This window comes from Camelus dromedarius, chromosome X (assembly GCF_036321535.1).
Source record: "Camelus dromedarius isolate mCamDro1 chromosome X, mCamDro1.pat, whole genome shotgun sequence".
In the NCBI taxonomy this organism is placed as follows: Eukaryota; Metazoa; Chordata; class Mammalia; order Artiodactyla; family Camelidae; genus Camelus; species Camelus dromedarius.
Genome location: NC_087472.1, coordinates 12,227,883 through 12,247,848, shown reverse-complemented (window position 1 = coordinate 12,247,848; position 19,966 = coordinate 12,227,883). Strand labels below are relative to the sequence as shown.

The 19,966-nt window shown below is 42.5% G+C and overlaps 1 protein-coding gene across 3 annotated transcripts in view; it reads right to left on the bottom strand.

Moving 5' to 3' along the window:
- Positions 1 to 19,966, bottom strand: part of FGF13 (fibroblast growth factor 13) — a 442,238-nt gene that overhangs the window by 50,735 nt on the left and 371,537 nt on the right. For 2 of the 3 annotated variants that reach the window (XM_031445397.2, XM_064483315.1), the window contains 2 exons: positions 12,011 to 12,121; positions 6,371 to 6,474 (listed from right to left, as the gene is read on the bottom strand). In XM_031445397.2, coding sequence (XP_031301257.1) covers positions 6,371 to 6,474; positions 12,011 to 12,121 — 215 coding nt within the window. Of the gene's footprint in view, positions 1 to 6,370; positions 6,475 to 12,010; positions 12,122 to 14,077; positions 14,979 to 19,966 lie in introns of those variants that run through there. The other variant, XM_010997070.3, reaches the window with a different exon arrangement.

Here is a 19,966-nt window from a genome sequence, read left to right as displayed (position 1 = left end):
GTTCGTTAGATGTAGGCACCAAAATTGGGAACCGAAGTTTTCATAGTCAACACTTTTCTCATTGTATATTAAATAAATCAAATTCAACAATTTGTGAATTAAGTGAAGTAGACAAATAAACTAATGTTGTAATTAGAAGTTAAAATTTATTTGTGTCTACTTATTTTGTAGGGGGTGCTGTGCATGATGACTATTGGCTATATGCAAAATCCACCCAAGAAATCAATTTTGATTTGATAATGATCATTTTCTTCTATACTGGATATGAGAGTGCTCATGTTTATTTTAAATCTATTTCCTTTTATAATTAAGTAATCCCACTTCCCTAAAGAGCTGTACCGTTTAAACCAGTGCCCTTCCATTTAATTCTAATAAGTGTATAAGCCTATGATAATAACTCCAGAAGTTAAATTACATGAACTTGCTGATATACAGATTTGACATAACTCAGACATTTTACCTGCTACAAATGTTTGCTAGGAGTACATTCATAACTCTGAAATGATCGATGAGTTCATCTAAACTTTAACATCCTTTCTATATTAGAATATAGGCTAGAGCTATGAAGCCATATCACTGAGAATTAGATCTTAAATTGTCACACACTAAAATCAAAGGAACAAAACAAATCTGTAAAAGAGTAAGCTCGCAGTTGACAGCTACATGTACAGAACGTCTGAGGCTTTTTAATTCACCTCGACAACTTAAACTAACTTTCCATTTAAGTCATGGTATTTAAGCCCAGTGACGAGAATGCTGAACCCAGGAAATCCTTATTGCTGGATCCTATTTTTTATGACACTGGTTCACTTTGGGAAAAAATGTGTTAAATTTTCTCTACCTCAATTTAGCTATCAGTAAACTTATATGGCATATCTAAGGGTCATTTCTCAATATATAGACTAATGATCTTATTTTTCTAAAGAGATTTGGGGTACCTGAAAATACAATGTCAAAAGCTGGACTCGTCAGAGCAAGATATTTACTCAAATTGTCTCCCAGCAGACTGTTTACTAGTTGCCATAAAATAAAATATATTTAAAAAGCAAGAACTATACAGCGGAAAATCAGTCAACATCTTGAATGGACCATCAAAATTAACATCTGTGATGGGAGGAGAAACTTGCTAAATTTAAACTAAGTAAAGATTATCCAATAGAGAAGGAAAATATGTCCCCTTAGTTCAGATTCCAAGTCTGACTGGGCCCCTGGGATCAGTAACACACACTGCCTCATTCCAATGGCACCAGCTGACTCTCAGAGAGACGTGCTTTCCCGTCTTGCATGTGCTTTGCTGTGGTGGTCCCAGGACCATCAAACACAGCAGTAAAATCACTCCTAAAAGTCCTCTCTGCAAGTATATGAATGGAAAAGGTTTCCTTGTCAAAGGATTTCTACTTGTCTACACATTTTAGCTACCTCAACCCCAACAGCAACCCAAGCAACACCGTGTACCTTGATGACAGGTTAAGTTGTTAGGCAGTTAAAAATGCTGCCACTAAGTTCTGGAACATTCCAGAACAAAATCAAAATCTGGAACAAAATCAAAAGAAAACGCTTAGGGCTCAGCTTTGAGTCTTTAGTATATCGCTTCTAATATCTGCTATTACTCATCTATTTTACTAGATACTAGGACATTAATAATATTTTCACATTTAAGACTCTTGATTTCCTATAGTTAATGTTTATTTATTTCAAGCAGTCTGAAATATGCATTACAAATAGCTTTATACTATTAAGTTTTGAGGAACTCTCAAAAGCTTGTGTACAACTTATTATTCTTGGTAAAGAAAAACTTCAAAGGATGAACAAAGTTCTCTACACACAATGACTAATAATTTCCTTACAGTTCTAGAAAGACTTAGTTGTATCACGGATAAAAGTAAATATGTTATGAAATAATGGCTAATTATGATTCTCTGTGCCACAGATGGTTTCTCACTGTCACTTGAGCCTACATTAAGTCTGTCCCCCATGGCAACAAGAAAAAAAAGGTGGGGGAGGGTACAAGAATCCTGAGATTAATCATGGAAAGCAAATTGTAGCAATAACAACGTGGAGGTATTGTTTCTTTATTTAATGGACAAAAGGAAGGAAGAAATGGTAAAAATGTAAAACTGAACTGACAAGAAATTGAGGGATGTAGAAACAGAAATGCAAAAGATTGAAAAAAGAAAAGGAAATAAAATAAGAAGGCTCTTCCAAGGATCAGCATTTTCCTTCATCTCAAGAAACAGTCCTTCAGATATGTAAAGGCAATTTGTTTGCAAGAGCAGAAAAAGAAGATCAGCATCAGAAATTTCAGATACAGGACAAAGAGCGCGTAAATACACAGTTTCTGATTTCATTGGGGGTTCTCGGTGCTAAAGCAATCATTTTTCTTAGCTGTCTATCCATGGTTTTCAACCCAGGCTACAAGTTAGAATCAGCTGGAGACCTTTAGAGAATATTCGTGAACAGACCCCCCCCCTCAGATGTTTTGATATTACTGGATTGGGTTTAGCACAGAGAATGGAATTTTTTTAAAGATCCCCAGGTGATTCGAATCGGTAACTAAGGTTGTGAACCACCGTCTGACTAGGGGTCAAAACACTGTTTTTGGTAAAAGACGAGACAGTGAGTAATTCAGGCTTTGTGGCCCACAGAAGCTCTTGTTCAACTATTCAACTCTGCTGTTATATGGCAAAGGCAGTCAGACTTTTAAATGGGTGTGACTGTGTTCCACTAAACTTTATTTACAGAAGTGGGTGCTAGGCTGGATTTGGCCCGGGGGCCAAAGTTTATCCACCCCTGGTCATCAGACTGCTTCCTCTCCCCTTTCCTAAAACAGCTGTTACAAACCTTCACCTTGGCCATCCCTATGCCTTCGATATTCTGCTTTAGTGGGAAAATACAAGTCATCTGGCTGGAAATTCTTCAACTTCCTCGTCCATCACCTGCAGACTCAGTACACTACGTCTGCATCTGGCCTCATCTCTTTATCTCATAGTGTAGAAGCAGCACCCCTTCTTTTCAAGGGGGATCTGACCTTCTCCCTTACACTCAGCTCCATCACTCTCTGTGACTCCTTTGGAGCCCCCAAGTGTCTTAACCAAAGAACCCGCACAGCCTCCTTCAATCTTGTGTCCTCCTCTAAATACTCAGTGACGTCTCCCCTTCCTTAGAAATGCTACACCCACTGCCTCTGCGTTCTCCCTTCCCATTCACTCCTCGAGCCACTACCACTGCCAAGCTTGCTGAAGCCCTTCAAATGGTGTTTTAACTTGTTTTAACTTGTTTTCTCTGAAGCATCTGACATTGTTGACTCTTCAGAAAACTTTCTCCGCACTTAGTTTTTGCAACACTGTGACATCTGCCACAATTGCTTTCTCTGCCGACCACTTCCATGCTAGTACTGCCGAGTATTACTTGACAGACTCTTTTCTTCTGCTCTTCTTCTTCTTCTCAACTATTCCCGGGGCATCGACCACCACCTACATGTGATAACCCCCACATTTCATCTCTAGCTCACGTCTCTTCCTCAAGCTCTAGGTTCACATTGTCAAATATCTACTGCAAGCTGTACTTTTATCCCAAATCTGTTCTTTTTCCTTTATTCTCCATCTTGGTTAACAGCTTCACCATCAACCGAACTGCCAAATGGAAAATTCTCACTCTCCTTCTCAGCCCTTAATAACCACTATTGTGCAAATTTTAAAATACGTCTACCCGAAGATACTTATTTCTATCTGTGCAGTGAATGGCAACTATACATGTTCAGTCATACGTGGTGGTCCTGCTTTCCGTCCAAATCCAATCAGCCACCAAATCCTCATGATTCTACTTCTAAAACACTTTGCGAATCTATCTCCTTTTAGCCACTGCTGCAGCAACTGTTTTAAGGCAGACCCGAGTCATCCCTTACTCAGATTTTCAATAACTTTCTAATAGATTTTTCACTTGCCCACATCAGTAGCTTCTACTTCCTTTTCTTATTTTTGCTTCCTCCTTCAGTGACTGTCCAATCTTATTTTCTCTTTGCTAACAAAACTGCATACAGGCTTCTAGCAGCAGAAGTGCCAAGATTTTACATAGGGGAGGAGGGAGCCTTTCTCTTCGGTTATCCTCTCTTCTTGATGAGGCAAGATACTTCATTTCGGTTTTTGGTCTTGCATTGCTGAAGTTACAGACAATATTCTAAGAGAATCTGGGCAATAAATACACTTTAAATAAGATGGTAATAAAACGGAGCACCCACTGAGGATGGCGACCAATGTGGTGAAGGGACTCCAAACCACAATGTGCAAGAAGTAACAGGAAGAAGTGGAAAACTGATCCTGCCAAAGATTCACATTCTTCCCTGCAGCAGGCTAATCTGGGTATTTTTTTCCCTATATGAACTCCAGGATTATTAATCAGACACCTTTCATCCTTAACAAAAACGCAGTTTCTTTTCCTTCATAGGAAATACTTAAGGTTTCCTTTCCTTAAAAAGTGATCTACATTTTGCTCTACGTTGGCCTGCCCACTGAGGAGAGGAAGCCCATGAAACCACAATGCTGCCCTTCCCCTGGGAAGCCTTCCTTAGAAACGAGCTCACATCGATATTTACCATTTGCTAGAATGATGGTCAACCTGAATGGTAGGCTATGAATCTTTGACATCGGTTCCCTAAGCGTAATGCTGAATGACCTAATTCTCGAGTGGGAGCACGTGATACATTGCCTGACTTACATGACATTTTCTCATTCTAACTTAAATATTGTTTCCAAACTCTTTTTAAAAATTTTATTGTTGCAAGATTTTTTAAAAAAAATCAGCCCTTTCTCATCAGTGCATCGCAATGGTTGACCACAACTCAGTGAAATTCTGGATGCTTTACCAGTAAGTATTTCCTATGCCACCTTCTCAAAAGTATGCCCAGTATATTGCATTTCCTTCCCATGCCTGCATAGCAGTTGCAGAAAGCAGTCATTTATTTTATGAAAAACCCACCTTTGCATCTGGTCCTGTTGAGGTAGTCTGCTGATCTAAATGAGGTTAATTAAAATCCTTCATTATTAAATTATCTTACCTTAGTGCACAATCTGAAAGACAAATCTCCCTTCGTATCATTTATAATCATAGCAATGTATCAATAAGGTGACAGATCTCATGAAGTTCGCAATAAACTCAAATCATTCATTTGTAAAAAGAATAAAACCCCTGCATTTATTAAACAAGAAGACAGTTGAGATGGCCTCATAGGAATGCTGATAGTGACCAGGGTTTGAAAATTATGCTGATCATCTTTTACTGTGAAATATGAAATAGACTGCCCGGTTTACCAAATGAACAGGCCTTCACCTTGGCCTCTGAAAAACAGGGTTATGACATGGCTTCACCATGTCTACCAAGAGTCTTTCTGCACCGCTGGCTTTGAAATCAGTTCAAGGAACAGGTAAGAGGAAGAGTGTTTAATGGTAACCACTTTTGCAATTTGAGGACTAGACTTCTCTGGCCACGGTAAGAGCCTACTTCAAGGCTATCTAGAAGGAAGTTTGACAAGCAATTTTCTCCATTTTTAACATCTAACCCTTTTCTTAGAATACATGAAATTCAAAGCAAAGATTAAAAAATATTCATATATTAAGGGGTCTCCTGTAGTCTGTAACTAGATCTACTGATAAGAATAAAGTCCTAACCTTGGTACTGTCCCATTTCTGCCTATATTTAAATGTTAAAAAAAAATTTTTTTTAAGCTTAATTAGCCCCATGCTCTGAACTGAACTGTTGTCTACATTGTTTATAAGTTTCTTGGGAAAAGTCCATTTTTTAACTCTGTTCATTATGACATTTAAGAAAAAAGGCAAGCAGGAAATTATAAATAAGGAGAGGTTGAACTGTGCTTGATAGAAAACCAGTATTTAGAGACAGCAAACGTGACTTAATTGAACTGAAGATAACAAAGAGAAACACTTTTCAAACTCTTTATGTCCTAGAGTTGATCTGAAGAAGAGGGCTCATTAATTTCTTTAGGAGTAAACCAGGCTAAATACATGTTGAATTGAGTTTTACAAATGGCTCTGTTTTCCCCAGCTGCAAAGCAAGACAGCAAGAGAGACCATTATACCACGTGGTACATAAAATAACAGCCCAAATGCCAATGTATGCAAAAATGTTTAGCGAATCTTTGCTTTTTATACCAAAAAATGCTAGCTTCAAATGATTAATTCGTAATAGATATAATTTCCACTGGAAATTAATTTGTCCTTTCGAATGAGATATTTCCATCCAGAACCCTCTTCCTCGAATCACAGAAATCTGCAGTGATGACACATATGCAAGCACATTTCACTTCATACCAGATGAAAACAGAATAATCAGAACATGAACACAGTGAGAGGCTTACCGAGGTGTACAGGTATCCCTCGCTGTTCATGGCCAAATACAGCTTGGTTTGAACTCCTTGAATAGCCACCACTCGAAGACCCACAGGGATGAGGTTAAACAGAGCTGAAACCAAAAGGAATGAGAAAACAATGTTATAATCCTGAATTCCATTGCTTTTCAATGTTTCCAGCAGGACTGTCTGGTCTTCCAAAAGTAATGTGTACCTGGTAAGGCTATTCAAAAATGTATTTTTATATTTATACACCTACAGTTAGGGCCTCTTCTACCTTTCGGTATACTTGATTCACGGTTGCAGTTGCATAATGGGGGCTATAACTACATATTTTCAAACACCCTGGAGAAAATTGAAGATAATTTCATGGTTTGTATAGCGTTGGAGGTAGGGACTCTTTTTTGGGGGGGGAAGGTAATCAGGTTTACTTATTTTTATTTATTTTTAACGGAGGTACTGGGGATTGAAGCCAGGACCTCGTGCATGCTAAGCACATGATCTACCACTGAGCTATCCCTCCCCAGGAGGTGGGGACTTCTGACACTTCTGGAGAGATCCAGACCCAGGAATTGGTCTATATATTAAATAGCTTTATCTTCCACAAACCAAGGTTTTCAACTGCTCCCTGAGACAAGTGCTGAAATTCACAGACACAGTTTCATGATCTACCAGTTGGGGAGAGATTCCTAGAATCTTAGAAAAGACACTAGTCTAACTCCCTCACCTAAATGATCTGTATTATTTCCAATGCAACAACCAAAAAAGAAATCCAGGCCCTGAAAAGAAAAAAAGTCATTCTGTAGTCTTATGTTTCCAGAGTAGTTATTTCTTAAAGAACATTTTCTAAGTTGGGGTTGAGAGGGGTCTTAGCTTTGCATTTCCAGGAGCAAAGGTTATAGGAATAAAAACAATGAACTGGAGAGGTTTATTTATTTATTTTAATTGTTTTTCCTAAATAGTTGTAAGTGGGCAGCTGGCCGATGCCAAAGAAGCCTTCATTTCTCCATTTGAAGGTTTGACTGCGTGAAACTTACACCCAGGCTCTCCTCACAATCACACACCACTCACTGGAGAAAAACAGTGGGCGGCCTCCCCCTACCAGCTGTCTCCTCCCTCCTACACCCTGAATAAAAATAAAACAGAACATTTTTAAAACGTAGTGCTTGCCACACACACATCTTTTGAAAATAGCCTGTGCACCTTTCTCTCCAGAGTCCTAGACCAATGTTGACGATTTTTGCCTCGGTGTGTAAGTGTATTGAGGATGATAAATCGGTCTGCTATCATTTCTATGAACAAGACTATAAAGGAGTCACCCCACGGGGAAGAATAGGTTTTCTCAGATCTCATATCTTGGTGCACATATATTCTGCTACAGTAGGTGGAGTTATATAGGTGAGAAATATTAATGAAGAACTTGATATTCCTTGGTGAGTCTACAATGTATCTTTCCTTTAAAGTCAGGGTGTTACCAAAGAGGAGCTAGGACATACTGTACAGTTCAAAATGCAAGTGTTCCTACCACATGTCACCGATGGCACTTCAGTCAATACTCATGATATTAAAAGCTGTGCCCTTCTGTTATGTGAGGTGAAGGAACGTAATTGCAGATTGCAAGCCAGGATCTCATGCTCTATTTGACAATGCAATGCACAGGAACGAAGTCTGATCTCTGTGAGCATGTCATGTATATGTTATATCTCTTTCGATTGATGCTACCTTGCTCAGAGCAGGTGCTTGACACACATTTGTGGATTGATAGCAATCTGTATGGTGAAAACATGATAGTATTACATTTTGGGAATGTAATAGATCATAATCCCGTTATATGAAAGCTCATGGTTTTAAAATTCTGCTGTCTAAAAAAACAAATGAAACCAAACAAAAACCTCCATATGGGTTTGGCTTAAAAGCTGTACCACTAGACAACTAGAATGCCAGCGTATGTCTGAAGCCTAGTTTAGTCATTCTAATAGATGATAATAGATGATAAATAATAAAGGAAATTCAGAGCTGTTTCTAGAACTTCTTTTTTTTTTTTTTTTTTACAATATTCTGAACCTTCTTAGTTCTCTGAATGCAGCTTGTAACAAGAAAAAGAGACGTTTGATTTTCACCGTGTGCCCCAACCACTCTCTGATGTGAGTTTTAATGAGCAATAAAATGCTTAAATCCCAAACATCAGATAGCAGGAGGAGGAAGAGAAGCAAAGCACATCAGTAATCCATGCCTGGGATTAGCTACTCCGGAAGAATGGTATTCCTTATATAGTAGAACATGAATTTTCACTATGTATCACAAATTTCTATGAAATCTGATTCAAAAACAAAAAAATACCACTCTAAAATAAAAAATTAAAGAGAGCAGCAAAAAAAAAAAGAGTGACTAGTCATAGTTCAATCTTTTTTCTTTAGACATTTAAGATAGATCAGAAATAGGATTTATTTAAAGTCTGTCTAAAGGGACAGATAAAAATGCAAAGAAATTATATCAAGGGTGAGCTTGCACAGAAGTAGTTTCCAATATGCCTTTGTTTCTCCAAATCTGGAGTACTTCTTCATGGACTTAAGATATTATTTTGATTAGGATGAAAATATGCTAAATAGGAGAAGAAAACATTTGATTTTATTTGTGTGTCTAAAACACATGCATTAAATACCTAATATCTTTTCTTTTATTTCTGTCAAACTTTTGAAGATTTTTATAAACAACAGGGCCTTTGTTTCTTGTTTGTTTTCTGTTGTGTCTACATAAAAACAAATCCATTCTACCTTGAAGGGATCAGTTTCTCAGAGGTGTGCTCGTAGTTGGCACTCAGTGTTTGCTGAATATGAAACTGAGGCCATCCTTCTTTATCAGCTGGATTAAGATCAATTTCTCAAAGGGGGTAATTCATAAAAGTATATATTAATGTAGATCAGAAAGACCTGACCTGCTGAACTCTTAACACTACTGAAGGTTTGAAGGAAAATTTGCCTATTCTTTTAAAATAGCCCTCATGGAACCCAAGGCAGATACAATAAAACTACTGCCATGAAATGTCTATCCTCTTTTCCTTTTCAGGGAGAAATACATAACTCACTATGGCCGATTTGCTCATGATGAGACTTTATTGGACTGACATTTACCGTTGTAATGAATCTACCTAAGGTCAGCCTAGATGCATAATATCAAACATACGTTTTTAGAAATTGAAGTATCTGTGTAAATGTGAACTGCTTTGTTATCATGATCTTGCTTACCTCATCAGAATCAAAATATCATAAAATCAGCCAAATTGAACTGAATGAGAAAAGCATGATGAAAAAGCCTAACAATTAATAAAAAATAAGAAAAAATATAAACATAATAACAGGAATCATATTAAGAAATACTATATACATGAAAAGGTGAGAGTTGGAAAAAAAAAAAAAACAACCGGTATTCTTGTTCCACTCAGTTAAAATAATTAAATAATGAATGCCAAGAAAATTGCTTGGCTTTAGGGGGAAAGAAAAGAATACGTTTGCATGACTAGACTTCCATTTTAATGATGATCAATTTAATGATCACTTTAACCATTAAACAGTCTTGTTTCATGATGACTTATGCCCTACAATATACTCCGTTGGGAAGAAAAGCTAGCTCTGGTCAGACTTGGCAGCAGGGGTAGAGTCAAGCCACACAGACTCGCTATTTCTTTTGAGATACTCTTCATTTGTCTGTTTCACGCGATGGTAATACTCACCGCCGGCTGACTCACCTCTCATTATTTCGCTCTGCCTAAACACAGATTCTGGTTATCAGACACTTTAATGGTCTCACAGTATCATTAGCATACAGAAATGCCCTGTCTATCAGTCAGTTATAAGACAATCAAAGGCAGAAGCTATGCATATGTAGGAACTGAAAAGTAAAACCTACGTGATTCCATAGTTAAAAAACGGAGTCTTGATTTACACGCATATATGTGTGTGTACCTGTGTCTGGGTGTGTGTCATACCCTAAAATGACTACCTACAGGGTGATCTTGATGCGTGTGGCATATCGCTATTGATAAGGCACAGCAAATGAATCATCTGATATATATTTTTTTCCTTTTCAGGAAACGCATGTGAACATTGGACCCAAAATAATCTTTTCACTGATTTCCATCTGGAGAAGATGTTAAAAGTAGAAGGAGGGAAACCTGGTTGGGTGGGGCTCATTAGCAACTAATCATGAATGTCCTTTCATTAATTCCCAACGAATCCATTTCTCTAAGGCACTTTGAAAAACGGAGCAGCTTACATCCCCTAACTTCTTTCCCAAACACCAATTTGAACATACAATTTATGGGAATGTTTTATTACTGATCATCATGTACTAATGTCTGTTAGAGGTGTACAGTAAAACCCTCCAGCTACACTTGACTAATTTTTTCAAATAGAAGAGTATCATGAAAGAACATCTAGAACTTAACAATTAGAACTTTAATATCACAACAGTCACATAACATTTTGCAAAACAGCGAAGAACCTTTAAACCATTTAAGTATGGAAGTTTTTCATCCTAGGTAGCACAGAGCTTTCTTCAAAGGTAATTAAAGGTGACTTCCCCTTGAGGTCTCGCCTTGGCCATGCACCAGCCCAGGAAGCCTTATTAAAAGGTGTGAAACTCTTTAACACTCAACATTGGAACCCTTGTCTATGGCTTCAGCGCCTCTGGCCAGCATCTCTGAAAATGCCGCAGAGGACTTGTTAGCATTCAGATGGGCTTTCCTTGACAATGCAACTATTTCTGGGGAACTATCAAAGTCTGAGGGAAGTGCTATATACATTAGAGAAAATAGGGAGTGAATTGTGAGAACTAGGTGTTTTAGCCTCATGAAACATTTAATAGATCTGTAGAAAGCTGCTAATTGCAAACAAAACAAAAACAAAACATCAGTTATCATTATTGAAGAGGGCTTCACTATTTGTGAGTTTTTGTTACTCCAAATAAATAAAGCATGTGTCACAAAAGTTTATATAATATCTTAGAATCACTGTACTTCAGTAATTAGAAGTCATATTGACTTTATTTTTGATGTGTTTCTTTTTTAGATTCACCATTATGGTCTCCAATTTGGTCTTTACTTAAACCATGGTTAAAAATAAAGCACTAAAAAAAAAAATCTCTTTACCCACCTGTGGAGGTATCTCAATGTTAAAATCCCAATTAGTCTCAGAGTTATCAGTGTGTGTGGAGAGGGGAGACGTGAAAGCTTGTTATGATGAATTCTCATGACATGAAACCACTCCTCTCTCTTGGGATGAGACCGGTTCTTAAGAGTAGAGATAACATGCTATTTCAGGATCAGTGTGTGGGTGAGTAAATTTTCTGCGAGGGAAAAAAGTAATAAAATCCAAAGGACAGCTATAAATCTATCCAGATTACCATGGAGATGACATTTGGATTGTTCTTCAGATGGTGTCAACATTATTTGCTACAGTTCACTATTTTAGATTATTTTCATGTTCCACTTCCCTTAGGTTATTAACCTGCTTAAACACGATTGTCTGGTGTTGACTACATTTTGGATTCACTTCAGAATTTAAGCAAGGGATGTTTATCTTAAAAAATTAAGAAAGAAAACACAGTGTCAACAACATGCTGGGATATGCTATTTATTCTGCGGTCACTTACTGTAAGTGCTGTCCTCATCTTTCGTGCCATCGATGGTTCCATCTGCCTGCAGCTGCAAGTGGTAGCCTTGTCTGCTGTATAGTTTAGTAACTATACCCTTCAGCTGAGGCTCTGTAAAGAGAACCATGGTTTGGATCAATTGATAAGTTGTGCATATACAGTTGAAAAGAGTCAGAATTCAAACTTCTAATTTCATTTACAAATTTTAGTGGGAAGGCTCAAACTTCACTTTTAAAGAGTCCTCTGAAAGAAAGAAAATGAACAAACTCCGAGTTTCAGAAGAAATCTCCAAACTGAAGAAACATTTGATTTCCACCTGGTAACACTGGTAAAGCCCTAAAGCTTCTGACAGCAGAGACAGTCTCTGATAGGGTGTCCTTTGGCTTACAGTGGCATACTCATTGAACATTCAGAATGCGTTGGCAAATGGCACATTCTGCCTTTTAACAATGTGCCACTTGTCATGTGGAAGGAAAAGGAGAAATACAAAGATAATTTTGAGTGGTTTGCCAAGCAGGGACCAAAAACACACTAGCAAAGAATTCCCTCAGAATTACCGCAATTTGAATAAAGAATCCCCTCCATTCCAAGAAGGTTGAAAATGCATAAATAACCTGGACGCCCATCAAAGGACTTATATTTAGAAATGTGAGCTGTGATTTTTAAAAAGGGGGAGGGGGAGGAGAGACTAAAACAACCATGACCATCCCCTATCATATTAATTATCCTTAGAGGAAACGGGTGCAAAGAGCAGGGATTTTGTTGGTGGGGAGGAAAGAAAATTAGTCCATTCTTATTTTCAATTTAGTGTCAGAAATATAATTATCCAAAATACGTGTTCTCGTGCTCTCTTCAGCAGCACATATACAAAATACGTGTTCTCAAAATGATTTTCAACTATGAATCACCATAGATTAATCAAGTACCTCATTTACCAATAAGAGCCATGTTATCCAAAATCTGCTTTTATTGAATACAGACACCTGCACTGAAATAATATTTATGTGATGATTCAGGCCACATAATCGTACTTTGCCACCGCTTAAACCTTTTTAAAAACAAGCCTAATTTACAGCTAACACCTTAAAAACTTCGAGCACACAGAAAATGTATGGTTGCATTTCCATTCCAGGGTGTGTAGAACACATAAATAGAGAAATAACAGATTGGTGAATAGTCTGAAATTCTGTAATATGTATCTAGTTAAAAGTAAGGGAATAGCGTCAGGATTCATTTGGTTAAGAATGGCCAAACAAGCTGCCGGTTCGCCTGAAGGTCTACCTTGACGCAACCTGACACCTAGAGCCTTGTGAATTTCCCCTGGCACTGGAATATCGCGCTACTCTTCTCACTGAACGGGTTCAAAAGGACCCACAATCTGGCTCAGAGATTAAATTCTCTCTTCACTCCTGCGTTTTGGTAGCAAGTAACCACAGTTTTACTAGTCTAACCAGATCACTAAGCTCTCGGCCACAAGGTTCTGGAAATCCACCCCCTCCTCTCCAGCAAATATTTCAAACCGGCACCACAAGTCCGTCCCGATAAGCTTCAAAGTGATCAAAGAAACGGAATGCCTGGATAGCGGAAACCCACGGCCCTCGAGGGTGGAAGCTGGAGGGGAAGGGTCGGAGTTGCAGGGATAAAGGCAAAGGAGGGGTTCCCGGGTTCTCCCGGGGTGGGGAGTGGGCGGGGGGGTCTGCCCAGCTCCGCGCCTGCATTTTCCACGCCACACACACGCTAGCCATGTCTGGGTCACGCCGGCCCAGAGCCCACGGGCACGCACACATGTGGTCTGTTTGAAGCTGACGGCGCGCCCCCCCGGGCAGGGTATGCCCCCAGGCTCTGCGCCTGTCCCACGGCAGTTGCAATGCAGCAAGCCTGGTACTGCCACGAAGGAGGCGAAAAAGCGATCGCTTTCCACGCACGCACACCGGCTAGGTGGCCACATCCGCAAGAGGTGGGCCACCGACAAACTCACCTCCGCTTCCATCCACGCCCTCAGCCCCCTCCACACTCGGAAAGTATGACAAAAAAAGAAAAAAGAGCCAGCCAAGAGCCCCTGCCAACCTGGTCTCCTTCTGCGCCTCTTTTTGGAGCCGAATAGTTTGACCCGGGAAAAGACGTTTAACTTGTTTTTGTCGCAGCTGGTCTTGCCTTTGCTGGGGCTGCTGACACACTTGCAGGCGTTCGATTTCTCGCGCTCGCGGGCTTGTCGCTTCTGCCGGATGAGCGAGCTGGCGATAGCCGCCGCCATGGCCACGACGCCCACCACCACCGCTTCTTTCGCGGCCCCTCGCCGGGTTCGCCCCCTCCTCGCGCTCCGCCGCCGCTCGCCCGCCGGGTCTCGCGCCTCCGCCGCCTCGGTCTCCGGAGCCGGCGCTCGGCCGCGCTTCTCCGCGCTCGGGCTTCAGCCGAGGAGGGGGCTCAGCATGCCGGCCGAGCTCCTCCGGCGGTGGACCGGCTCCCGCGCGGGCTGCCGGCTGCCTGGGTCCGAGCCGACGCCACAGCCCCGGGCCGGGATCGCGGGCGAGACGGGCAGGCGGAGGCAGAGCTGCGCGAGTGCGTGCGCTCGGCCCCTGCGCCCAGAGGACACTGTGCAAGTCCAAGTGGCTCGGGTCGGAGTTTCGCGGCACCCCCCGCCCGGTGCCGCGCGGAGGGGGCCGGAGCAGGGAGGCGGGCGGAGGGAGGGAGCGCGGGCGGGAGAGAGGCCGGGAGCGCGGGCGGCGGCAGGGAGGGGGGATGGAGGAAGCGCGCGGGGGGGCGCGCCCTCGTCCTGGCCCCTCCGAGCCTCCGACTAGTCCTTGCAACTTCTTGGCCTGCCGATCGGGAAAAGTTGGCCGGGGCCAGCTTTCCGACGGGGCTCAAACAGGTAATGGCCTCGCATCTTCGCTGCTGCGGCGGCCGCTGCTGCTGCTCTGGGCGCGGCACAGACTGGTACAGGAATTCAGCGCCGCAGGCACCCTCCGGAAGAGCGCGACGGCCTCCCCGAGGCCCCCTCCCCCGGCGGCCCCTCCCTCCCGGAGCCCAGCCCGCTGGCTCCGCGCCGCCGGCCGCCCCCACCCGCCCCACCCTCCAAGTCCCCGGCGGGCCGCTCGGGCTAACACCTGTAGGGGCTCAGACACTGCCCCATCTCCCCAACCTTTCTCCCCATCCTCTTCCCTGAAGGAGCTTCGGGAGAAAACAGTGATGGAGGAGGCACTGGGAGGAGGCAGTTGTGTTGGAGGAGCGGCGGGTTGCTTGGAGATGGGGATGGCGGAGTGGGACGTTCCGTTGGTGTTTGACTCTCAGCTGGCTAGATTACGCCCAGGCTGGAGCCCCCAGGAAGTTCGCAAGCCCCCGGCCCCAGGCTCGGACTTACAACACCCACCCCCCTCCACACGCACACACTAGCTGAGGTTTTTCGCATGGCGACACTTGTAGCCATTCAAGAGAGAGGCCGGGGCTCCCAGACTGGTTCAGCATCCGCGGCAACGGCAGCAGCAGTAGCAGCAGGCACTGCAGAGCTGCGCCCGCACACCACGCTGCCACCCAGTGGTTTTTGCTGACTTTTCATTTCAGATCCGTTTGTGCGATCCAAACCCCGTTTTCCCTCTGCGCCCCCTCATCATTTTGTTCGGGTTTGGGATCCAGGCAAAGCGCTTGGGTCGTGTACCAATAAATTTGCGAAATGCAGAGCTGAGCCTCTTTATTTAAGCTCTGGACCGTCTCCAATCTCTTCTCTTTTTTTTCCTGCGCCTCAAGCTCAGGCAGCCTGCCTCCCTCCAATTCAGGGACTAAGTCTGCCTTTTTGCTCGCTTCACTCAATTAACAAGTTCTGTCCCGTCCTTGTTCTATATTTTAGTTTGGAGGAGAAGAAAGAAGGAGTTTTGAGGGCAAGAAGGTAACAAAGAGAATAGACCATCCACATCCCTCCCTTGAAATAGACAGGATTATTTTACTATTTTACTCGATTTCTGATGTCAGAAAAGAAGCCCCCAATCGCAGGGCTACACTGTCTTGGAGTTACCACGACACTCTCTTTACTGGACCTCCACCCCCTTTTGGATCTTTTCAGAATTGATGTAGATGCAAAACCAAATGCCAGACTCCAGTCCTCTTCTGAGCTCTTTTGCCTGAGCTCCCAACTAAGAAACTGAAATCTTCCAGGCTTCTAAGCCCTTCAGAGCTCAATCACCTGAACCTTCTGTCGATTTCATTGCTCTACCAGAGAAGCTGCCGCCAGTTCCCTTCCACTTTTCCCCAGTCTTGAAGTGTCTCTTGCCCTAGAAGTGCCCCAGAAGCACTATTATGTGTCTGCAAAGGTGGGCTGGGGTGAAGGCTGCAGGGACTGAGATGGCTAGATAGAGGAGAATGATGCTGAATGGTCTGAGGTTGCCTGCAGGTCAGCCTACTGCTTCTTTGTGCTCTGCGCTTTCCCAAAAGAAAAGGGAGGACAAGGTAGAAGTGTTCTAGCACCTTGAGTCCACTGAATTATCTTCAGACTTTAATTCACGGAGGGAAAACCCTGGTCTGCCCCCGCTGGACATTGAACGCCTTAAAAATTGGGACTGGATCTTGGTTACCACTATATTCCTGACATAGTTTATGCTCAATAAAAGTTTGTTGAAAATAATTGACAAGTGACTGATTGATATTGATTCTGAAGGGTAGGAAGATGTTTCCTGGCTCAGAGAGTATGCTATTCAAATTCCAAGTACCATGAAGGGAGGTAATCTCACCAAAAGAGGGGTCAGAAGAAGCTCTGACCAGGACCAAATATGTGGGGTGTGGGATGGACAGTTAACAGATTCTTACTCACTGTGCATGTTTTTACCTTGTGCTGAGTACCAGCTCCAAGGGCCTCCCCCCACCCCTTGCTTCTCTCTTGGGACCCTGAACCAAAGCAGGCATGACCAAGCTAAAGAAGGATGAGCTCTGATTCAGGCAAGGGACAGAACTTGGGAAGAGTGAGGGAATGGTACTGAGAAAATGAGGAGGGCTTTCCCATGCTCTTTCCTCCACTTCTCCACAGGGAGAGCACTCACTGCTAGTGCAAACACCATTCACAAGGCACATTCAGGATGCCTGGAGATTACCGGTGTGGCCACTCTGAAGTGGGTATTTGAGGGAAACAGACGCGGAGAAGACTTCCGGAATATATAATGAAGAGGAGGGGCACATCACTACAAAGTCGCAAACACAGACCTGTAAATACATCAGCCCTGTTACTAATCCCTGCCCACCACCCCAGGGGTTTGGGGTTTTGGGGGTTTGTTTTTGTTTTTTTAATAAATTAGAGAATTAAACTATGCCATGAGCTCCTGGAACCACTCTGTCAAAGCTGATAATTGATGATTCTATGGGTGTTTATAGACATCTTTCTTGCTCTAACTGCCCTCTACCAATTACATTTTATAATCTTGAAAAATGAGAGGTATAGGGGGAACCAGACTCTCTCCCTGTCACATGTTCCTGCCAGCTCATAAAATGTGCTTCTGCCTATTTATACCCCACCTTTATTCGTTTTTCTCCATGGACATGTGATGGGTGAGACCAGAGGTAGGGGCCTGGAACTCTCTGTGATCTGTCTGCCTACAGACCACGTGCGTTCTCCTCTCTCCTCCAGTGAGAGAACTCACAGAAGCCTGTCACTGGAGGGAGATCATCGGGGGGGATAGTGAAGAAAAGCCATTTTGACTTAGGGTCCAAATCGTATTGTGTGATCATTAATTAATTATTAATTAAACAGATATTTTCATCCTTTCCTAACTCTCATGTGCATTTCTCAGGAGCTTCCAAACACAGAAAAGAGCGTGAATATAACTCTCAAAGAACTGTGCCAAAACCCCGTTCATCTTAGGAGCGCATAATGAAAGAAAGACTTGCAGCCCACCATAGGGAAGCATATTTCGCCTACCCAAGACCAGTAGCATGGCTGGCATTTTAGTGGGAGGATGAATAAAGAACTTTCCTTTGACACTCATTTCCAGCATACCTTTTTCTCCTGTCCTGCTGTGTTCCTACCAGTTCACACCGCATCCTTGCTATGGAATTTCCTGGATCTCCTGCAGATTCATAGTTTCAATTCTTCCTGCTTAACTCCAGGGCTCCCAGCTGCTCTCTGCTGGGTGGGCTTAAGTCGCCTCGGCTCTTCCCAGACCTCCTCCCCTCACTGCACTGTCCAGCAAGCTCTCTCCTTCATCAGATTCAGGAAGAAAGCATCCTTAGCGCCTTTCTCCAGCTCGGCTCATCAAGACTTCTAGCCTCGGTGACAGGAGGCATACGTTTTAATCCTGTCTCTACCACGAACTGGCTGTGTGACCTTGGTCATGTCATTTCTCCTGTTGGGACTCTAGTTTCCCCATCTTTAAAGTCATCCTTGAGACACAATTAATGGCTTTCAAATCGTATTCTGCAGAGCCCGAAGAGTACACGGAGGTGATGGCAGTTTCACCTCGCCCATGTTTCAACCATAGCACTTCTGCTTTCCTCTCTTTTATACAGTGGGACTTACTGTGTGATTTCTTATGAAAAAATAAAAATAAAGAGATTCCACTGCTAAAAATGAAACATTGGAAAACCTCTGGATGAGATGCTCTTGAAAGTCTTTTCGGCTCTGGGAGCCAATGATTTTTGTGTCTATGTCCCCGTTCCTCCTACCTCTTCACCCCGCCCTCTTCATACTGGGCCTCTCCCTAGCCTACCAGAATGTAAACTCTCCACTAGATTGCAAAGAAAAATATAAAAGTCTCTTTGGCTCCATTCCTCATGGGTTCACTTGAGAACCAGGTTTTGGCATTCTTTTCAGGGAGAGTTATGTGAGTTATCAGAGCAGAGAATGCTGATTGTTCTCTGCCAATCTCTGTTGGCAGGACTCAGATGAGCTGCAAAGAAGCTGAGGGGACCTGCTCTCAAGAGGCATCTCCAGGAGAGAGAGAAACCCAAACAGATGTGACTGTGATGAGTAAAAATGAGAGGATTCAGACAGCCTAATCAGGAGCAGCCTCAGTACTTTCTGAGCAGGAAGGAACTGGCTGGCTTTCTGAAACTCTGAAAAGATTTCAAACACCCTTCCTTCGTGAAGATAAACATAATCAGAGCCACCTGCCAGTTTGCTCGCCAACTTCACTGACAGTCCCTCAAAACACCTGAGTGACCAGTTACCAGGTCAATGACTGATGATGAGCTCAAAGGGAGGGAAAAGGGGCAGGTTCAAGTGCACCATGGGCAAGCAACACTGGGATCTCACTAGCAACTGAGTAGGGCAGCAGAGGGAGTACTGAAGGGACTGGGCAGCAAGTATCATCTTTTGTGGTCTATTTAATGGTGTCCAGAAACCCAGAGAAGCGACTGGATAGAAATACAAATGAGGAGATTAGAGAAAAGCCATTAGCAAAGGCTCATGCCACCTAACTCCAAGCAGGAAGAAAAACGCAATTTAAGGAAATCTTGTCAGTGTCACACTGGAATTCCAGAGACAGGAAGAGTGACTACTGTATTCTGTAACATAACCTGACACATTTATTACCTGGCAAAGAGTCTCTCCTAGTCAGCTCATTTGGGGGAATTATGCTTCAGAAACAAAGGTCTCCAGAACCAATTTTTTTAGCAATTGATTGGCTCTCCTGATATGCATTCAGAATGAAAAGCCAGGGAACCCTAGGCTTGAGCTGCACTAGGACATGTCCTCTCCCTGAGATCATCCTCTAAATACTTAAGCTATAGAATTTACTGCAGCCAGCCCTGGTTTATATTTTTAAATCAATCAATCAATTAAATAAATAAATAAATAAAATCCATTGGGAAGACATTAATTAATTCTGATCCTTAAGAAGAAAAATCCTATAACCCACATAAAAATGTCATTGTTCAGTCATAATTTATGAACATTAAGACCATAAAGCACCCTGATGGTATCCATCATACCTATGAATTCAGCTCTTTGCCATTTAATTAGCCATAGCAGCTGCAACACTG